Raw genomic sequence first — 15,347 nt, forward strand, 5'->3', positions numbered from 1 at the left:
ACCGCTGCGACCCCGGCAAGGTTTGAAGAAAACAAAACATACAATTTCGATTAATTTATTATAATGTGCGAAGTTAAAATATATTTATAATAATAAAGCATCTCAAACACGGACGCGCACCATTCATCTTTCAACGATTTCACTTCTATACAAAAACAAATTCATTAAAGCAAAGAAGGTTAGTCGGTGTCGGCGGTCCGACGGAACAATATTAGAGATTTGAGTACAACCAACGTTACGGCCTCTGATACAGAGCCACATTGTTCGTTATCAACAGCTAATACATACATACATACAACTAACTTCATAAGCGGCGTTCAGTTCCCTTCCGACAGGCACAATCACATTAATGTATCAACTAGCTTAGTACAAATATAGCGTTTTACATAAATTAAGACAATACTAGAGTTATAAGTAAGCCCTCAGTCCGCGCTAGGCCGAACTATACCGGAGAATGGTTGGAAAGCACCAAGACAATGTAACGTAATAATTTTTTATTAATCGCATTCACAGATTACAATAAATTTAAACAAACAAAAGAAATGCAATCGAAGCGCCGAGCAACCGCCAGGCATCAAGCTGGACTCTCACTACAGAACGGATAGCTAATAGTTCGTTGGCACTGACCTCTACTATATACCACTGGACTGGCGGCTGTCAAAGTGATTTTGTGTCTGTTCGCTGTTGGCCATGTAGCGAGAGTCTGCGGTACTAAAACTAGTGATCTCTCATGACCTCAGCAGACATCGATAGATGGTGGGAAACTATTTACAAAAATAAATGTAAACTTTATTACGTTGATTTTTGAAGTATAAATAACACGGAAATCAAACGAGATTAATTCAAAATTCAAAAATACTTTAGAGTATTGTACGTTCCTTTGCAGCCATTTGTATTATACTTCAAAATTAGTTATCTGGAAGCTCGCGAGTGGCGCTTCAAATAGGCACAAAAAATTTGCTGTCAAACACATGGAACAGCCTGTCCAGTGGTATTTACACAGGTCATTTGTTCGTGTTATCGATGCTTATTCCCTATTACATAATATGTCAATGTCTCGAAATTGTCAGTCAAATATTTGTAAACCTAAGAATTTTAGTTGTCAGTGCCAAGGCGCAGTCCTGTATAGGTATTTATTGGTGCATGCCAGGGGACCAACTTTGGACCTGCCAAATGATTTCTACGAGTTTATCATAATTAAATTAAAACTTGCATCAGGCATGTGAAACGAACAAGTGACAAAGGAAATTACGTGAATAATGAAAAACAAAAGCAGACAGACCGACAGGTGTGAATAAAATAATAATGTAATTAGAAAAGGAAGAAAGATGTAAGATTAAATTAAAATTGATATTTATTTCGTCACAGTTCCATGATTAAAATATTTTCAAAGAACTCTATAAACCAATTGAAGTTTTAAGGCACATACAGCATACCTCGCGATTCTATACAACCGAAATAATTAAAACCATATCCGATGTACTACAATGAAAGTCCAACTTTGAATAATTAAGTCTACATCTCAATCACAAACAATTAAGTGATAAATAAAAAAAAATGAAAAAATTATAAAGTAATGACTTTAACTTAATTAGTCTTTTACAATGTTTTGCTATTTTTTATTAAATGGCGATGATTTTACATTTTTAATGTTTCGACACAACATGAGTAGTATCGTGTTAATAAAATGTGTATAGAAATTTATTTCACCGGTTTCGTGTTTACTTAATACCATCCACTCGCACCTACAACAGAAAATACAGGTTTAATATATCGCTAACAAATCGAGGAAACTTTTAATGCTAGATACAATCGGTAAGAGTATAATAACTTCTGTTAAATTTATCGTAACTCTAATTGGCTCGGCAAGGACTGTATCGCTAATTAAACTGATTAATAGGAGGTAGTCAGAACTCGGATCAAATCTTGAAACCTCATAGTGTGATCTCTTATCGCTGTCGTACATTTAAGAGAGTACAATAAAACTATGGAGGATAGAACTAAGGAGAACAATCTCTGTATCAAGTGCTAACATCAAAAACTTTCAGTACTTTTCAAAAACCGCTATTACACTTCAAAGAGCTACCAGTACAAAATATAATAAATAGTAAAATAATACCTAGTCGTTTAAATCAGTAGGAGTTTTCTAACAACAATTATTACACAATTAAGTTTTATTACATATCTTAAACCTTAGATCATTTATACATTTTTAAAATTAAATTTATTAGAGTTTAGTCACACACACTAAAATATTAAACCTGGCTTGTTTTAATCGGTTGTCTAACAGGTTCTATCTACACCTAAGGAGCCATTTCACAATGTTCAAGTAAAGTAACAGATTGTCTTAGATAAATTACTAGCTACATAAAAGTTCCAGATAAAATCAGATAGCATTTCACAATCACTTCAACACCATGTTAATTTACTAAATGACTTATCTGGTGGGTCGGTTTGGCAACCTCAATAGTTCCGATTGCCAAAATGAATATATTTTAAAATCTGTTTCTTATACGAAATAACGTAACACAAGCCTCTTAATGAAAATTTTATTTCATATTTCACAGTTTTTCTATTTGTATATATTTCTCAATAGCACAACTACCACTATTTTCACAATAACATCAATCATCACATAATTGTATTCCGCTTTCGTGTAACGAAATTTGAGAATGTCAACTAATCAATTGTCATGAGCCTTCCATAATTCTAAACATAAACAAACCATGTGCCAAACCTCATGTTAGTAAAGGACCTCAAGCGGGGATCTTAGCATTTATTCGAGTGCGTCAGAATAACATAAGAGAGACAAACCTTTCCTTTCATCATCAACATAATTTACAGTGTAAACATCCCAGAATGGCGCTAGAGTAGCGAGAAACTTACTAAGAAAAAAGTGATTCACTCGATTGCATGAAACGTGCAGTCATTGATAGACTAACAGATGACGGCTATAGCTTTTTACTATTTCAAACTGATGTCAAATCACTGCACATTTCATACTAAACATAATTTAAATTTTTACTAAGGCATTTGCGCCTCTTACTTACATCGTCTTTGATAAATGCGATACCAAGCCAATAACAGTTGCACTGGACAATGTTAGCACCTCTAGATCCCTTGGATGGGTTTACTTAGACACTTTTAGCTATAATGGAAGAGAGGTTTTCGGGCACGGTGGTGGATATAGATAAAATTAGTTTTAGACGCAACTGTTGTGTAACACGAAGTTCGCCTCGTGTGATAATAGTATCACATGAGTGTTTTAATACCTAATTATCAACACTTGCATACAAGACTTTATCTAAACCCATAATATGAATCCTCTATAAAACATTCTGAAACAGTTAGCTTGTTACTAACATTAAAAAAGCCAGTCCTAGTAACCATTACATCATCCAAACGAGTGTTGTAATGTTGTATTGAATTTCATTACAACACTCTTTTGGATGATGTAATGGTTATTACGACATTGGGTGTTTTAATGTTGGAATTAAGCTAACTGTTTTAGAATCTTTAATAGAGGATTTAAAGCATGGGTGTAGATACAATATATTACAGTCTATTTCTAGCAACTAAATACATACACTTTTAGTATCCCAATTCGAAACGACAATCATCACCAACGCTTTCCGTTACAAAACCCTTATTAACTATATTCTATTATAGTCTTTTAGACAAAATCGAGTAGATCATCAACACAGGGTTAAAACATTTACACTATTAATATATTGAAACCTATTTCCGCTTCCGTTTTGTGCATCACATAATTGTTTTTTTTTTTATGGAAGATGATAATCGACTTATATTAATTGATAACCGCCGCTGAAATTCTCCTACAACACCAGAGTAATCACAGGAGCGTTGTCACCCATTTAGAAAAGTGTACGTGTTGTCATTTTATAATTATCGAAAAATTATTTAATAAACAACATTATAGAGATCAATAATTAACAAAGAGAGCTAATGAGGTTCAATATTAGATATATCAAATTGAATTAAATTAACAATTACGACGAATGCCATGACAAATGAAAAGCACACTTCACCGCGGTATCGAATGACAGCTAATTTAATAAATATTTAAAAGTAAAGAACTATCTAGACATTTTACAACAAAATAATGAGATAACCTTTATTCATTTATAGATCTGGATAAACTGTGACAGCTATGAAAAAGTCGAAAAAAAATTGACGTTGACAGTTAGCCTCGAATTTTGAGCAATGCACGCACACTAACACAAAGTGACATACACATCGCGAGTGTAAGACGCAGCGTGTCACGCACACTGAAGTAATAAATAGGCGAATGATAGTCTAGTTGTTTTTTGTACTTCAATGTTTTTCAGTGACGTCAATTATTCCGTATTAATGGCAGCACTTACATTATTATTACTATTATGTTATTTATAATCTTACGTTGTTCTGATGGTAGCCAGCACCACTATCGCTTATACAATCGCAGTGAAACAATCAAAATTTCAACATTAATGTACACAAACGTGGATGTTTTGACTGTTTATTTTGCTACAAACTTTGCTTACTTGATGTTTCCAACTTAGATCTCTATCGATAGTCACACCAAGAAAATTTGTACTTTCTACATGGGTTATCATATTTTGGCCAAAATGTATATTCATCGAATCAGAATTGTCAATATCATTATTTCTTTTATTGAAATGTATATATGTCGTCTTATTAAAATTTATCTGTAGATTATTTTGATTAAGCCATAATATTTTTTTTTAATAGTGTTATTAAGTTCTGATTCGTGGACACGTAATCCATCTCGTTTATCTGTGGTAACAATAACAGATATATCATCCGCAAATAGGACCGCTTTGTGGGATGTTACTTCTGGTAAGTCATTAATGTAAATTAAAAAAAGAAGAGGGCCAAGCACACTGCCCTGTGGTACTCCAAATTTATTTACTTTAGATTCTGATGTAAATATTTCCGGTGGATGATTCTCTCTTTAGTTACCTCAACATATTAAGCTCTGTTAGACAAATAGGATCTTATCCAACTCTGTGCCAAACCTCTGATTCCATTATGTTCTAGCTTAGACAACAATTGTTCATGAGAAACGAAGTCAAAGGCTTTTGACATATGAAAAAATAAAGCTGAAGTATATTTATTTTCATTACGACCAAGCATAATATTTTTTACTAAATCAAAACAAGCGTGTAGCGTTGATTTTTGTCTTTGAAACCCGTACTGATTTATTTTTATAATATTAAACTGATTAAAAAATTTCATTAATTTAGCGTGAATAATTTTCTCGAAAACCTTAGACAGTGAGGATATGAGGGTAACTGGCCTGTAATTATTTATATTACTTCTATTGCCCTTTTTAAAAAGAGGTTTTACTATTGATAATTTTAGTTTTTCAGGAAATACACCAGTTTGAATTGATAAATTAATTAAAAACACTAGAATGTCACTTAACTTTTCTTTGCAAGCTTTAATTACCTTTGTGTTTATATTGTCGTAGCCTTCTGAATTTGTATTCTTTAAACCTCATATTTGTCAGTAGGACACAGATATATTGAATTATTTACAGCGCGCCTTGAATTTGTCATCGATGTTTTATGATTCATTTTATTTGTCAACTCTATAAAATTACTGTTAAAAATTTGGGCTATTTGCATGGGATGTGTAATAATATTATTATTATGTTCAATGAAATCAATATTGTGCAATCCAACACTAGAATTATTTAATTAGAATTCTTACTATTTCGTATGTATTTATCATTAATAATCATAAATCCTGATATGTCTTTGTCCAACTCTCAGGTTGTGGCTTCATCTACAGGATCTACTTTACAGTTGATAACCTGCTCAATATTTGCATATTAGGAAATTGACTTGAGATCTAAACAAATTCAAATCTAAACAATTTGTTATTTTTTTTAAGTGCTTATTTTGTGTAGAATGTGAATACAGCACGAAAATTATTTAAACTAAAATAAGTCAGGACTGACAATTAATTAATAACATTATAACATTGTTGGTTTGTATCTCATCATTATTTGAAAACGACTTAGCAGGCTCCAATACCTCAATAGTATTTAAAATTTCATTTGCATCATTCAATAAATACCAAATTAAACTATAATAAATAGAACTCCCAACTAAATTCTATTAGCCGTTTTGTTTTCCACCACTTTTGCAATGATATGTTGCCTTCTAAAGTAATAAATAGGCAAAATATTAAGTATGCAAGCATATTAATGGTGCGTGCGGACTTTGAAGCAAATTATTATCAACGCATTTAGTTCTTCAGTCTAGAAAAAAAAGAAAATGCAACTTGGTTAATGTATTCACAACCATAGTCTTACAAATGCCAGGATCGCTCCAAGTGACAGTATAAAGATTGCCGCTTAAGAACGTTTTCACACGTCCGATCCGAATCCGATCCGTATCCGTGAAAACACGATGCGAAGTAGTCGTAGAACTATTTCTATGGTAGTTTACGCACTAGATCCGGCTTCCGTCATCCGATATCTTTACGTCAACCGTTAGAAATAGTAAAGCGCTCATATTACAACAATTTACAATGAGTCATATACAGTAACATATGCGTGCGCGTGAGTTTTTCTACGGACTTGCCAGACCTTAAAACCCAACATAGCGATCAATTCAAAATGGCGGAAACAATTCTATTCATTGAATCTAACGCCAAATAATTCAATTTGTAATTTTTCTCATCTCAAGAGTAAAAATTTCAAAATAAATGAGACCAATGTTTTAAGCGTTGTAATACTAATCATAGCGTTGTATGAAGTTAATTTTCGCTTGGTAGGCTTGTACTGTTATTAAATCTTTACTAGAAAAAATGTTAACTAAATTCATTTATAATATCACACATAAAAAAAATGCTACCCGCCGCTTACTTGCATTGCATCTTGACGATATAGCGAATATCTATTGTACCGCATTCAATCTAATTTGATTGTATTAACAACGCCATGTTTCACCAACATAAAAACAACCGTATATCGGCAAAAGAGACGTATGCGCACGCACCGATGGTGGGTCGGTGACTTCGGCTAGTGGTGATGCGATGGCTGGATGCGGCGAGAGATATGCTCCTCCTGCTGCAGCTTCGCGCGGAAGTCAGCCACCAGGTCGCGAGACTGTGCCAACACCGCCAGTTGCTCGTTCAGTAGCTCCTCCCATTGTGTCGCGTACGCTACGAGACCACAGTACAATAAATTCAAATAAATATGATACTTCAATAAATTCACTATGTTAAAATTATCTTTAGTAAGATCGAAGCATGACTGAATCATTGATACGTCTAGATAGACTATGACAGCTGTGAAAACGTTGAAAAAATTAAGACTAGAGTTAACCTCCATTCTGACGCACACTAACACAAAGTGTCATCGCGAGTGTAAGACGTAGCTTGTCACGCACACTGAAGTATTATTCCTGGCTTGTTTTGATCAGTTGTCTAACAGCAAGAGACTCTATCTAGACGTATAAATTAACTGATAGTGAGTATATACATCGTGGAAACACTAGGCGACCCAATTCGATTATTTCTACTGATCCTTTTAAAAATGCTGTACGAGTTTCAATTTGATGACACCCCAGTACTGTGACGTATGTGGGCTATTCTTAACCGCCTCGACTTCAGAAATGATGACTTTTACAATACGACAGTATGGTGTTTTTGTAAGTAAAAAGTTATGGAACAATTTCTTCGTTTATTATGTATAACACCCAATTTATTTCGACCGTGAAAACTTCTATATATTATCATTCCAGAATCGGTAAGTGCCCCCGCACCGCGATATGTCTCAGTTCGGCGTGATTCTGGCGCACACGGAGCGTATTATTTTACGTGTATTAATAGTTTCCTTATAATTAGGAATATTCGACGGAATGTATCTGAAACCTATTAAAACAATCTATAAGACCATGCAAAATAAACCATCTTATAAACAAAATAGGGGTCACAACTTAGTAAGGAAATAGTGTGCCGTACGCCACTTTCGATAATCGTGTATCTGAAACATCTAGTGCCCTGGCGCACTTTCCGGTTTCGGAACGTTAAAGTGACAATTAATTTTTTACTGTTTAGTAAACTTGTTTCTAGTAAACAATTATGCTGAGGTCCTCATCATTGGTTCAGTCGCGATTATCTACTTTCTGTGAAATGGCGTCGCAATCGTAACTAATATAAAAAAAAAATACATAACAGTTGCATGCGAATGTAAGATATTCTTCAAAGTGAGATCAGTTAACGCTTCCACGCTGTATATATACATGTTAAAAACTGGATAGGGTGGTGCCCGACCAAGCCAATACACTTAGAGAGATAATAACCCTGTGCAATTTGAAATTTGTAAGAAATATGAGAATTAGACAAAAATTATAATAATAATGTTGATGATGATAACCTGGTAGCACCCGCATACCTAAACCGCATTAATTGTCCGACTGTCAATAAATTATTTGTAATAAATCTATCAATTTAACACGTGCTAGTCAGTCCTTTAATATTCACCTATACAATGTTATCTTAGTTCAATAAAAGTTTCTCTGCAAGGAATTTCGTACCCGGAGCCTAGTGTGGGATTCAAAGGCAAAAGTAATAAAAACACTTTGTTCCTGTGTTACACATACAACTTTTCACCTCACTAGCGAAGAAATACAAGATGTAAGAATAATATTAATTTATTTTATGTTTTTTATTGTTTTACTTAAGTCTTAAAAACAAATGCATCTATACAAAAATAATAAACAACTATTTGAAATGTAGACCATTATAAATATTTGAACATAATTGAGCAAAATCTACGGCCTAAACCACTCACTAAATATTTAAATACAACAGTAATTGACAAGTTATAAAAAATAATGCTGAATTTCTAGCTCTTCAATTCTCATTTTATTTTAATTCTGGCGCATAATGATTGATGATATTTATAGATAAAAGCAATGATATATCCCTCGGCTATCATAGTTATGACCCCTATTACACAACACGTCATTTAGAACCCGACAGTTGAGTGAAGGCAGGGCCCTTGCAAAATCGTCGTCATTGCACTGGAAATCATCCACTAAATAGTCTGAACGTAAATACGGAGAGAACTATATAATGTTTTTAAATTACTATTTTTACAGCTTTATTTATTAGCAGTTACATTCGCTAAAATGGAAGAAGAGAAAGATTAAGATCAAGAGCTTAATTAAATTAAATCAAATCAAAATTTAATTTAATTTAATAATATTAATTGAATTGAATTAAATTAGATTATTGCAATGTGAAATATATACTAAAATAGTTTCTAAGAAATACTAAAACTTAACAGGCCAACAGTCTGAAATAAACAAATTTTATTTAATTTCATTTATTTTACTTTTATATTGAATAACTTTCAAGTACTTACTGATAATTCGATATAATATATTTATTATTTTTAAATAACAACATTTATTTATTTTAATTTGAACATACGGGCGTTGATTTAAATTAATAGGGATTGCGACGTAAAAACGGTTACTGCACACCCACTCAAAAAACAACAAACGGTTCTCAATGAATTTTCGTAAAGAACTTAAATGGCTTTAACATCCCATTCGCCTTAATTTTGTTAACTAACATTATCTAATTAGGTACGTTCCTGATTTAGGGAAATGATTCCGATTTAGGGAAATGATTCCTAAATAACTTGTAGTGTAATATGGGTCTTTAGACGTGTAATTCAGTTTAGTTTCGGAGTTATAAAAGCGATGGAATACGATTGCCGAGGGGTATGCATCAGACCTAGGAGGGCGGCGCGACGTGTTCCGCGGCCGTCTGTAAAGCGCACGCCTCGGATACGCTTTGAGCGAAACCAACGTACTCCTGTCAATCACACACACACACACACGTGTCAGTCACAGCTCCTTGCGTAACACGTGGCAAAGTTTTACATTTTTTTTTTATGAAAATAAGGGACGAGACGAGCAGGACGTTCAGCTGATGGTAATTGATACGCCCTGCCCATTACAATGCAGTGCCGCTCAAGTTTCTTGAAAAACCCCAAAAATTCTGAGCGGCACTGCAATTGCGCTCGTCACTTGAGACATAAGATGTTAAGTCTCATTTGCCCAGTAATTTTTGTGTTTTTGAACAATCCTGAGTGGCACGGCATTGTAATGGGCGTCCTGCTCGTCTCGTCCCTTAATGTCAGTAAAAATAAAAAAAATAAAATTAAAATTGCAAGACACAAGAGTCTCTGGTCGCCAACACTCGAATGCTACCTTAACACATGGTGGCAGTACACATACCGTCCTGGTCGTAGTCCACATCCCTAGTCATAGTCAGCAGCTGCACGCACCGCTGATGAGCCAGCACCAGGTAGTCCGCGATCGCCTTGTGGGCATCTAACACTTTGTCTTCAGATTTTTGCAGCTCGTCGATAGCTTCGTGGAAGTTGAACATCTCGGCTGACATGTCACCCTCCTGTTAAATATCATTATCAATCAAATATATTTTTCTATATCTTCTATTCAAATTCAAACGTTTTTACTCAAAATAGGATGTGGTATTACTTATTGAAAGTCAAAAACTACCACCAATTCCAAAACACATATTCCTCAGACCTTTCTCAGGTCGAGGACGAGGCAGCAAACTCAGCGGGCTTGTTTTTTTTTTTCATAAAAAATATCAGTACAAAGTAAGATCGTACACATAAACTTATTATTGAATAGCCTGAGGGTGGTTGCTTCTTTCCCAATCTGTGGTATCATTAAGAAAATCATTTATGTCATAGTAACTTTTAACACACAAAGGTTTTTTTACAATTCTTTTGAATATCATAATACATTTGTTTTGAATATTTTCTGGGATCTTGGTGTAACAGCATATACATCGCCCCTCAAAAGACCTACTAACTCGACTTAGCCGAGTATTTAGCATTATAAGTTTATGTTTGTTCCTGGTATTAACATTATGGTTATGACAGTTTCTAGCAAATTCACTTAATGTACATACATAACATTACCAAGAATATATTAATAAGCAATGGAAGCATGGATTTTGATTGTCAGCGTTAATAAACATGGATGCTTAGTATTTATAATAATGTTACAAAATTTTAACTAAAAAATTATAGTTTTATAACTTAATGGTGTTAGTCAATTATGTCAACAATTAAGTCAGCGAATGTCACAACCCACATTTCAGCCAGCAAACACATACCTATCTTAAGCCAAATTGTTTTAGAACATGATTGAAAAATTTATTGTTGTAAATGATTTGTTCTAGCGTATTAGTTTTTCTACAGCCATGCTTTAAATCCTCTATCAAACATTAAAACACCCATTGTCCTAATAACCATTACATCATCCAAACGAGTGTTGTAATGAAATTCAGTACAACGTTACAACACTCGTTTGGGTGATGTAATAGCTACTAGCGACTACGACTGGCATTTTTAATGTTAGCAGTAAGCTAACTGATTCAGAATCTTTTATAGGGGATTCATATTATGGGTGTAGATAAAGTCTTGTATGCAACTGTTGATAATTAGGTATTAAAACACTCGTGACGTGATACTTCATATATATATATATATATATATATATATATATATATATATGCGATATAGTAATATATATTACATAACCCACATCCGTGTTTTAATAACTATTAACATGTCTAGGGTTGCAAAAGGGCCTTTTGTTTTTTGAAAAACGAATGGCATTTTGGTGAGTGTTAATTATATTCAAGTTCTAATTCATTTTTTTTATAATTCATTGTTACAATGGAATCTGCAAAAGAATAACCCAGTTTATTGTGTATTTTTCTAACGTTTTCATTGGATGGAACTTCGGTAGCCTATGATTGTTTTTTTATTATAATTTTCTGTGAAAATCGAGATTCTTATACGATGTCATTCTGTAAATTGATAATATTCAGTTATATAAATATACAGACGGTATGTTGGAGTTCAATAAAATATATAAACATTTCATTTCTTATTGTTAATTAGGCAATTGCTATTATATAGAGCAACAGCCCGTGAACCCCAGACCTACGTTATTTTATAAAAGCTGATAGATTGTCAGCGCATGCTCCCAACACAGGTAAGAAAGATGGACCATTATGGAGTTTGGGTTACAGTGGCTTTGGCAGGTAAACGGTACTAAAGGTGTAGATTTCAGTATTACCTTCAGAATATTACTAAAAAATACTCGTTACTCATTGCCAGACACTTAACATCGTGGCAAGCCCTTACCAGACACCCTTAATGTTCATGAAATTATAATTTTACTTATGTAATAAGTAGATGAAGAAAGTGATAAGAAGAAGTAAGAGCCTGCCAAACCCACTAACTCAAACTCCATAATAGTCCATCGTTCTTACCTGTGTTGGGAGCATGTGCTGACATTCTATTAGCTTTTATGAAATAACCGTAGTTCTGGAGTTCACGGGCTCTAAGACTAATAATGTATACAATATAATATGTATACGAAACTTGATATGGTTTGTAATATATGTTTAAATATTACATGCGATTAATTTGAGGGAGCTTCAGGGTAGGTATGTTTAATAATTGAATCATAATTATGAAAAATTTCCACAAAACCAAGCGAGTTAGAGAGATTAGAGAATAGCTTTAATAATTTGAGAGCGCTTTGAACGCTAAAAACATAACTACCTCTTCATAAGTATAGTAGCCGTTCTGCAAAGAGAAAAATATACAATGTAATATTACATAATCAATTCAATGGAGGTACACTTAAAATTCATTGCTCAGTACAAGTCGTGCAGAAATAATGTCTAATTGTGCAGGTGATTGTATATAAGAGCAAGTGAAAAGCAATAATGTGTACAGCGACAAATTGTAATCTATAGTGAATTAAATTCTTAGATCATCTGTACGTCTAGAAAGTGTGTGACAGCTATATAAACGTAAAAAAAATGAGATTGACACTTAACCTGTATTTTGAGCAATGCACCCACACTAAGAGCGCTTTCGCACAACGTCCTATCCGAATCCGATCCGAATCCGTGAAAATAAATACGGTCCGGTGCAGTCGTTTACTATTTATAACGGTTGACTTAAGTTTTGAAATATTATTGGCAAACTCCTATAAAACAGTATTTTTTTACTATCAACAGAGCAACGTCTGTAGAGTCAGCTAGTATACTATAAATTATAACTATAATATATAGAAACGATACAGAATTAATAGTGGTGTTAGCGAGTCAGAGATACACGAGGTATTTGTTGAAGATCTACATTTTATGTGCGAGCATGTCGTCATCCCACCGGGTGTGGTGTAATAATACCCACGTTGAGCGATCGTAGATGCGCCAGGTCGAGCTGCGCCGGTTCCATCTCCACGTCGGGCATGGGGGACTCCGGCCGCCGTGGTCCGTCCGCCCCGAGCTCCTTCACTCTGGAAGGTCATACAAATACTAATATTATAAAACTGAAAAAATATTCCTATTAATATTATAAAGGCGATTTGAGCCTATCTGTTACGCTTTTTCGCCTTATCTACTCAACCTATCGTCATGAAATGGTAAATATTATCGGCCTTACGAATAATTAAACTTGTTATAAAGTTTTATCTAAGAATAAACCAAGAATATGCAAACAAACGCGAGAAACTTAGAAGTCCGAAATAACCAATCGTAAGTAAAATGTCTACTTGTAAACATTTTGCATATTCTTGGTTTATACTCAGGTAGAGAATAAGTCGCGGGCAGAAGCTATTTTAAATAAAATAAAAAAGACAGGTGGTCCAGCATTATGCTAAAAATATTGGAGCTAATCGCTGGCACAACTGCTTTAGAGGTCCTTCCAGGTCGGACCAAGGTAAAGCGAACATGGTGAAAAAGCCTATTATTTTATCCAGCTCAATATTTCATAGAGGCAAAGCGAAAACGGAGACAGCGCCTAAGACCTCGGTTGGCATTCAGTAAGTTCCGCTGCTTACTCGAAGAAACGAAAAAGTGTGTGAAAATTGAATTGAAAACTTGTTTGCTCAGAGGAAATACGTGAAGTCTGTGAAATGAATGTTTGACATTTAGAATGTCTAATACATATTCGATATAAAAAATTACGATATTTTCTTAACATTTACAATTTATGATTAAATTATGAACTGCCTAATTAATGATAATAGTAGATTGTTAACCGAGAGTCGAAAGAATCAATTCCCGAGGTATTTAGAAACCCGAGCGCAGCGAGGTCGGCTATAATCCGAGTAGGAATTGATACTTTTACCCGAGTTAAACATTCTACTTTTCATTTCGAATATGAGGAAAATAAAACTAGTTGTGTATCTAAGCACAGATTAGTATCCCGCCAATTTATGTCGCCTTTTTAAATTTCAAATATGGAGCTTATCACGTAATTGTTGCGGTTTATTCCGCTCAAAGATGTTTGCGCTAAGTTCACACTGGCTGTTTAGAAAGTCACATGGCCGCAGCATTTTTTTTTTATTAGTTCTTTTTTACATAAAACTCTTCACAGCAGTTCTATTTTTAAAGTTCATTCCGGCCCTTAGGTGGGAAGTAGTTTGTATGAGTTTTTCCCTCTCTATGGAGGGAAGCAGCATTTTCCACCCAATAATCAGATCAAAACAACATTACTTTCCGAGTATGAGTAATGAAAAAAATATTTTTTTTTTTGGTATTTTTTGCTCTCATAGAAACATAGGTACAGTACGCAGATTAAGACACGTATTTAAACGCCATATAACGGATTGGCCGCTCTTAAGCGACAGTCAGCGCTGACATCGGTCGAGCGTAGCTTTAACTATAAAAACATATGAACGCGTCCAGCGCTGATGAATTGCTACGCGCGTATAGCTACGTCGCGCTGATGAGAATCGTCGGTCGAGCTCGTCGGTCTACTGACGTGCTATGTCGATAAATTAGTGCGCTCAGTGTGACTCTCACCGAGCGACCGACCGTTTGCGCGTGTGTAACATCGTCATCAAAAATCGTACAGAAAAATGCAGTATATGCATAATGTAATAGTAATGGCTGTGTGAACCTGTCAGCGTATCGCAGCGTGTTGAGCGAGTGCTCGCAGGAGGACATGGCCGGCGATATCATGGCGATCATGCAGGTGCGCGACTTGTCCCCGATGAAGCTGTCCCTCAGCACCTGAGTCAGCTTGGACACTCTGAACGGCAGGTGGTTCTGGCCCTTCATACCCAGCGCGCGGATGCACTCCTTCAGCGCTAACAGCGACTTGTTGATCTCCGCGCTCTCCATGCCTGAAACCAAACAAACCATCCAATCATAGATCATTTATACATCTAGATAGACTATATACCACAATGTATATAGATTTATTTTATGAAAATAAGGGACGAGACGAG

The 15,347-nt window shown here is 34.6% G+C and overlaps 1 protein-coding gene and 1 long non-coding RNA gene across 4 annotated transcripts in view; one reads left to right on the forward strand and one right to left on the reverse strand.

The window, feature by feature from the left end:
• The window catches only part of LOC126968782 (uncharacterized), a 559,194-nt gene that overhangs the window by 251,301 nt on the left and 292,546 nt on the right, over positions 1-15,347 (forward strand). The gene's annotated exons all lie outside the window — the stretch shown is intronic.
• LOC126968675 (kinesin-like protein KIF2A) overlaps positions 40-15,347 on the reverse strand; it is a 92,410-nt gene continuing 77,102 nt past the window's right edge. For 2 of the 3 annotated variants that reach the window (XM_050813721.1, XM_050813720.1), the window contains 5 exons: positions 15,017-15,242; positions 13,304-13,409; positions 10,290-10,464; positions 7,032-7,197; positions 40-1,745 (listed from right to left, as the gene is read on the reverse strand). In XM_050813721.1, the coding sequence (XP_050669678.1) occupies positions 7,055-7,197; positions 10,290-10,464; positions 13,304-13,409; positions 15,017-15,242 (650 nt within the window). In that variant the 3' untranslated portion in view covers positions 40-1,745; positions 7,032-7,054. Of the gene's footprint in view, positions 1,746-7,031; positions 7,198-10,289; positions 10,465-12,664; positions 12,689-13,303; positions 13,410-15,016; positions 15,243-15,347 lie in introns of all 3 variants that reach the window. The other variant, XM_050813718.1, reaches the window with a different exon arrangement.

This window comes from Leptidea sinapis, chromosome 16 (assembly GCF_905404315.1).
Source record: "Leptidea sinapis chromosome 16, ilLepSina1.1, whole genome shotgun sequence".
Lineage (NCBI taxonomy): Eukaryota > Metazoa > Arthropoda > Insecta > Lepidoptera > Pieridae > Leptidea > Leptidea sinapis.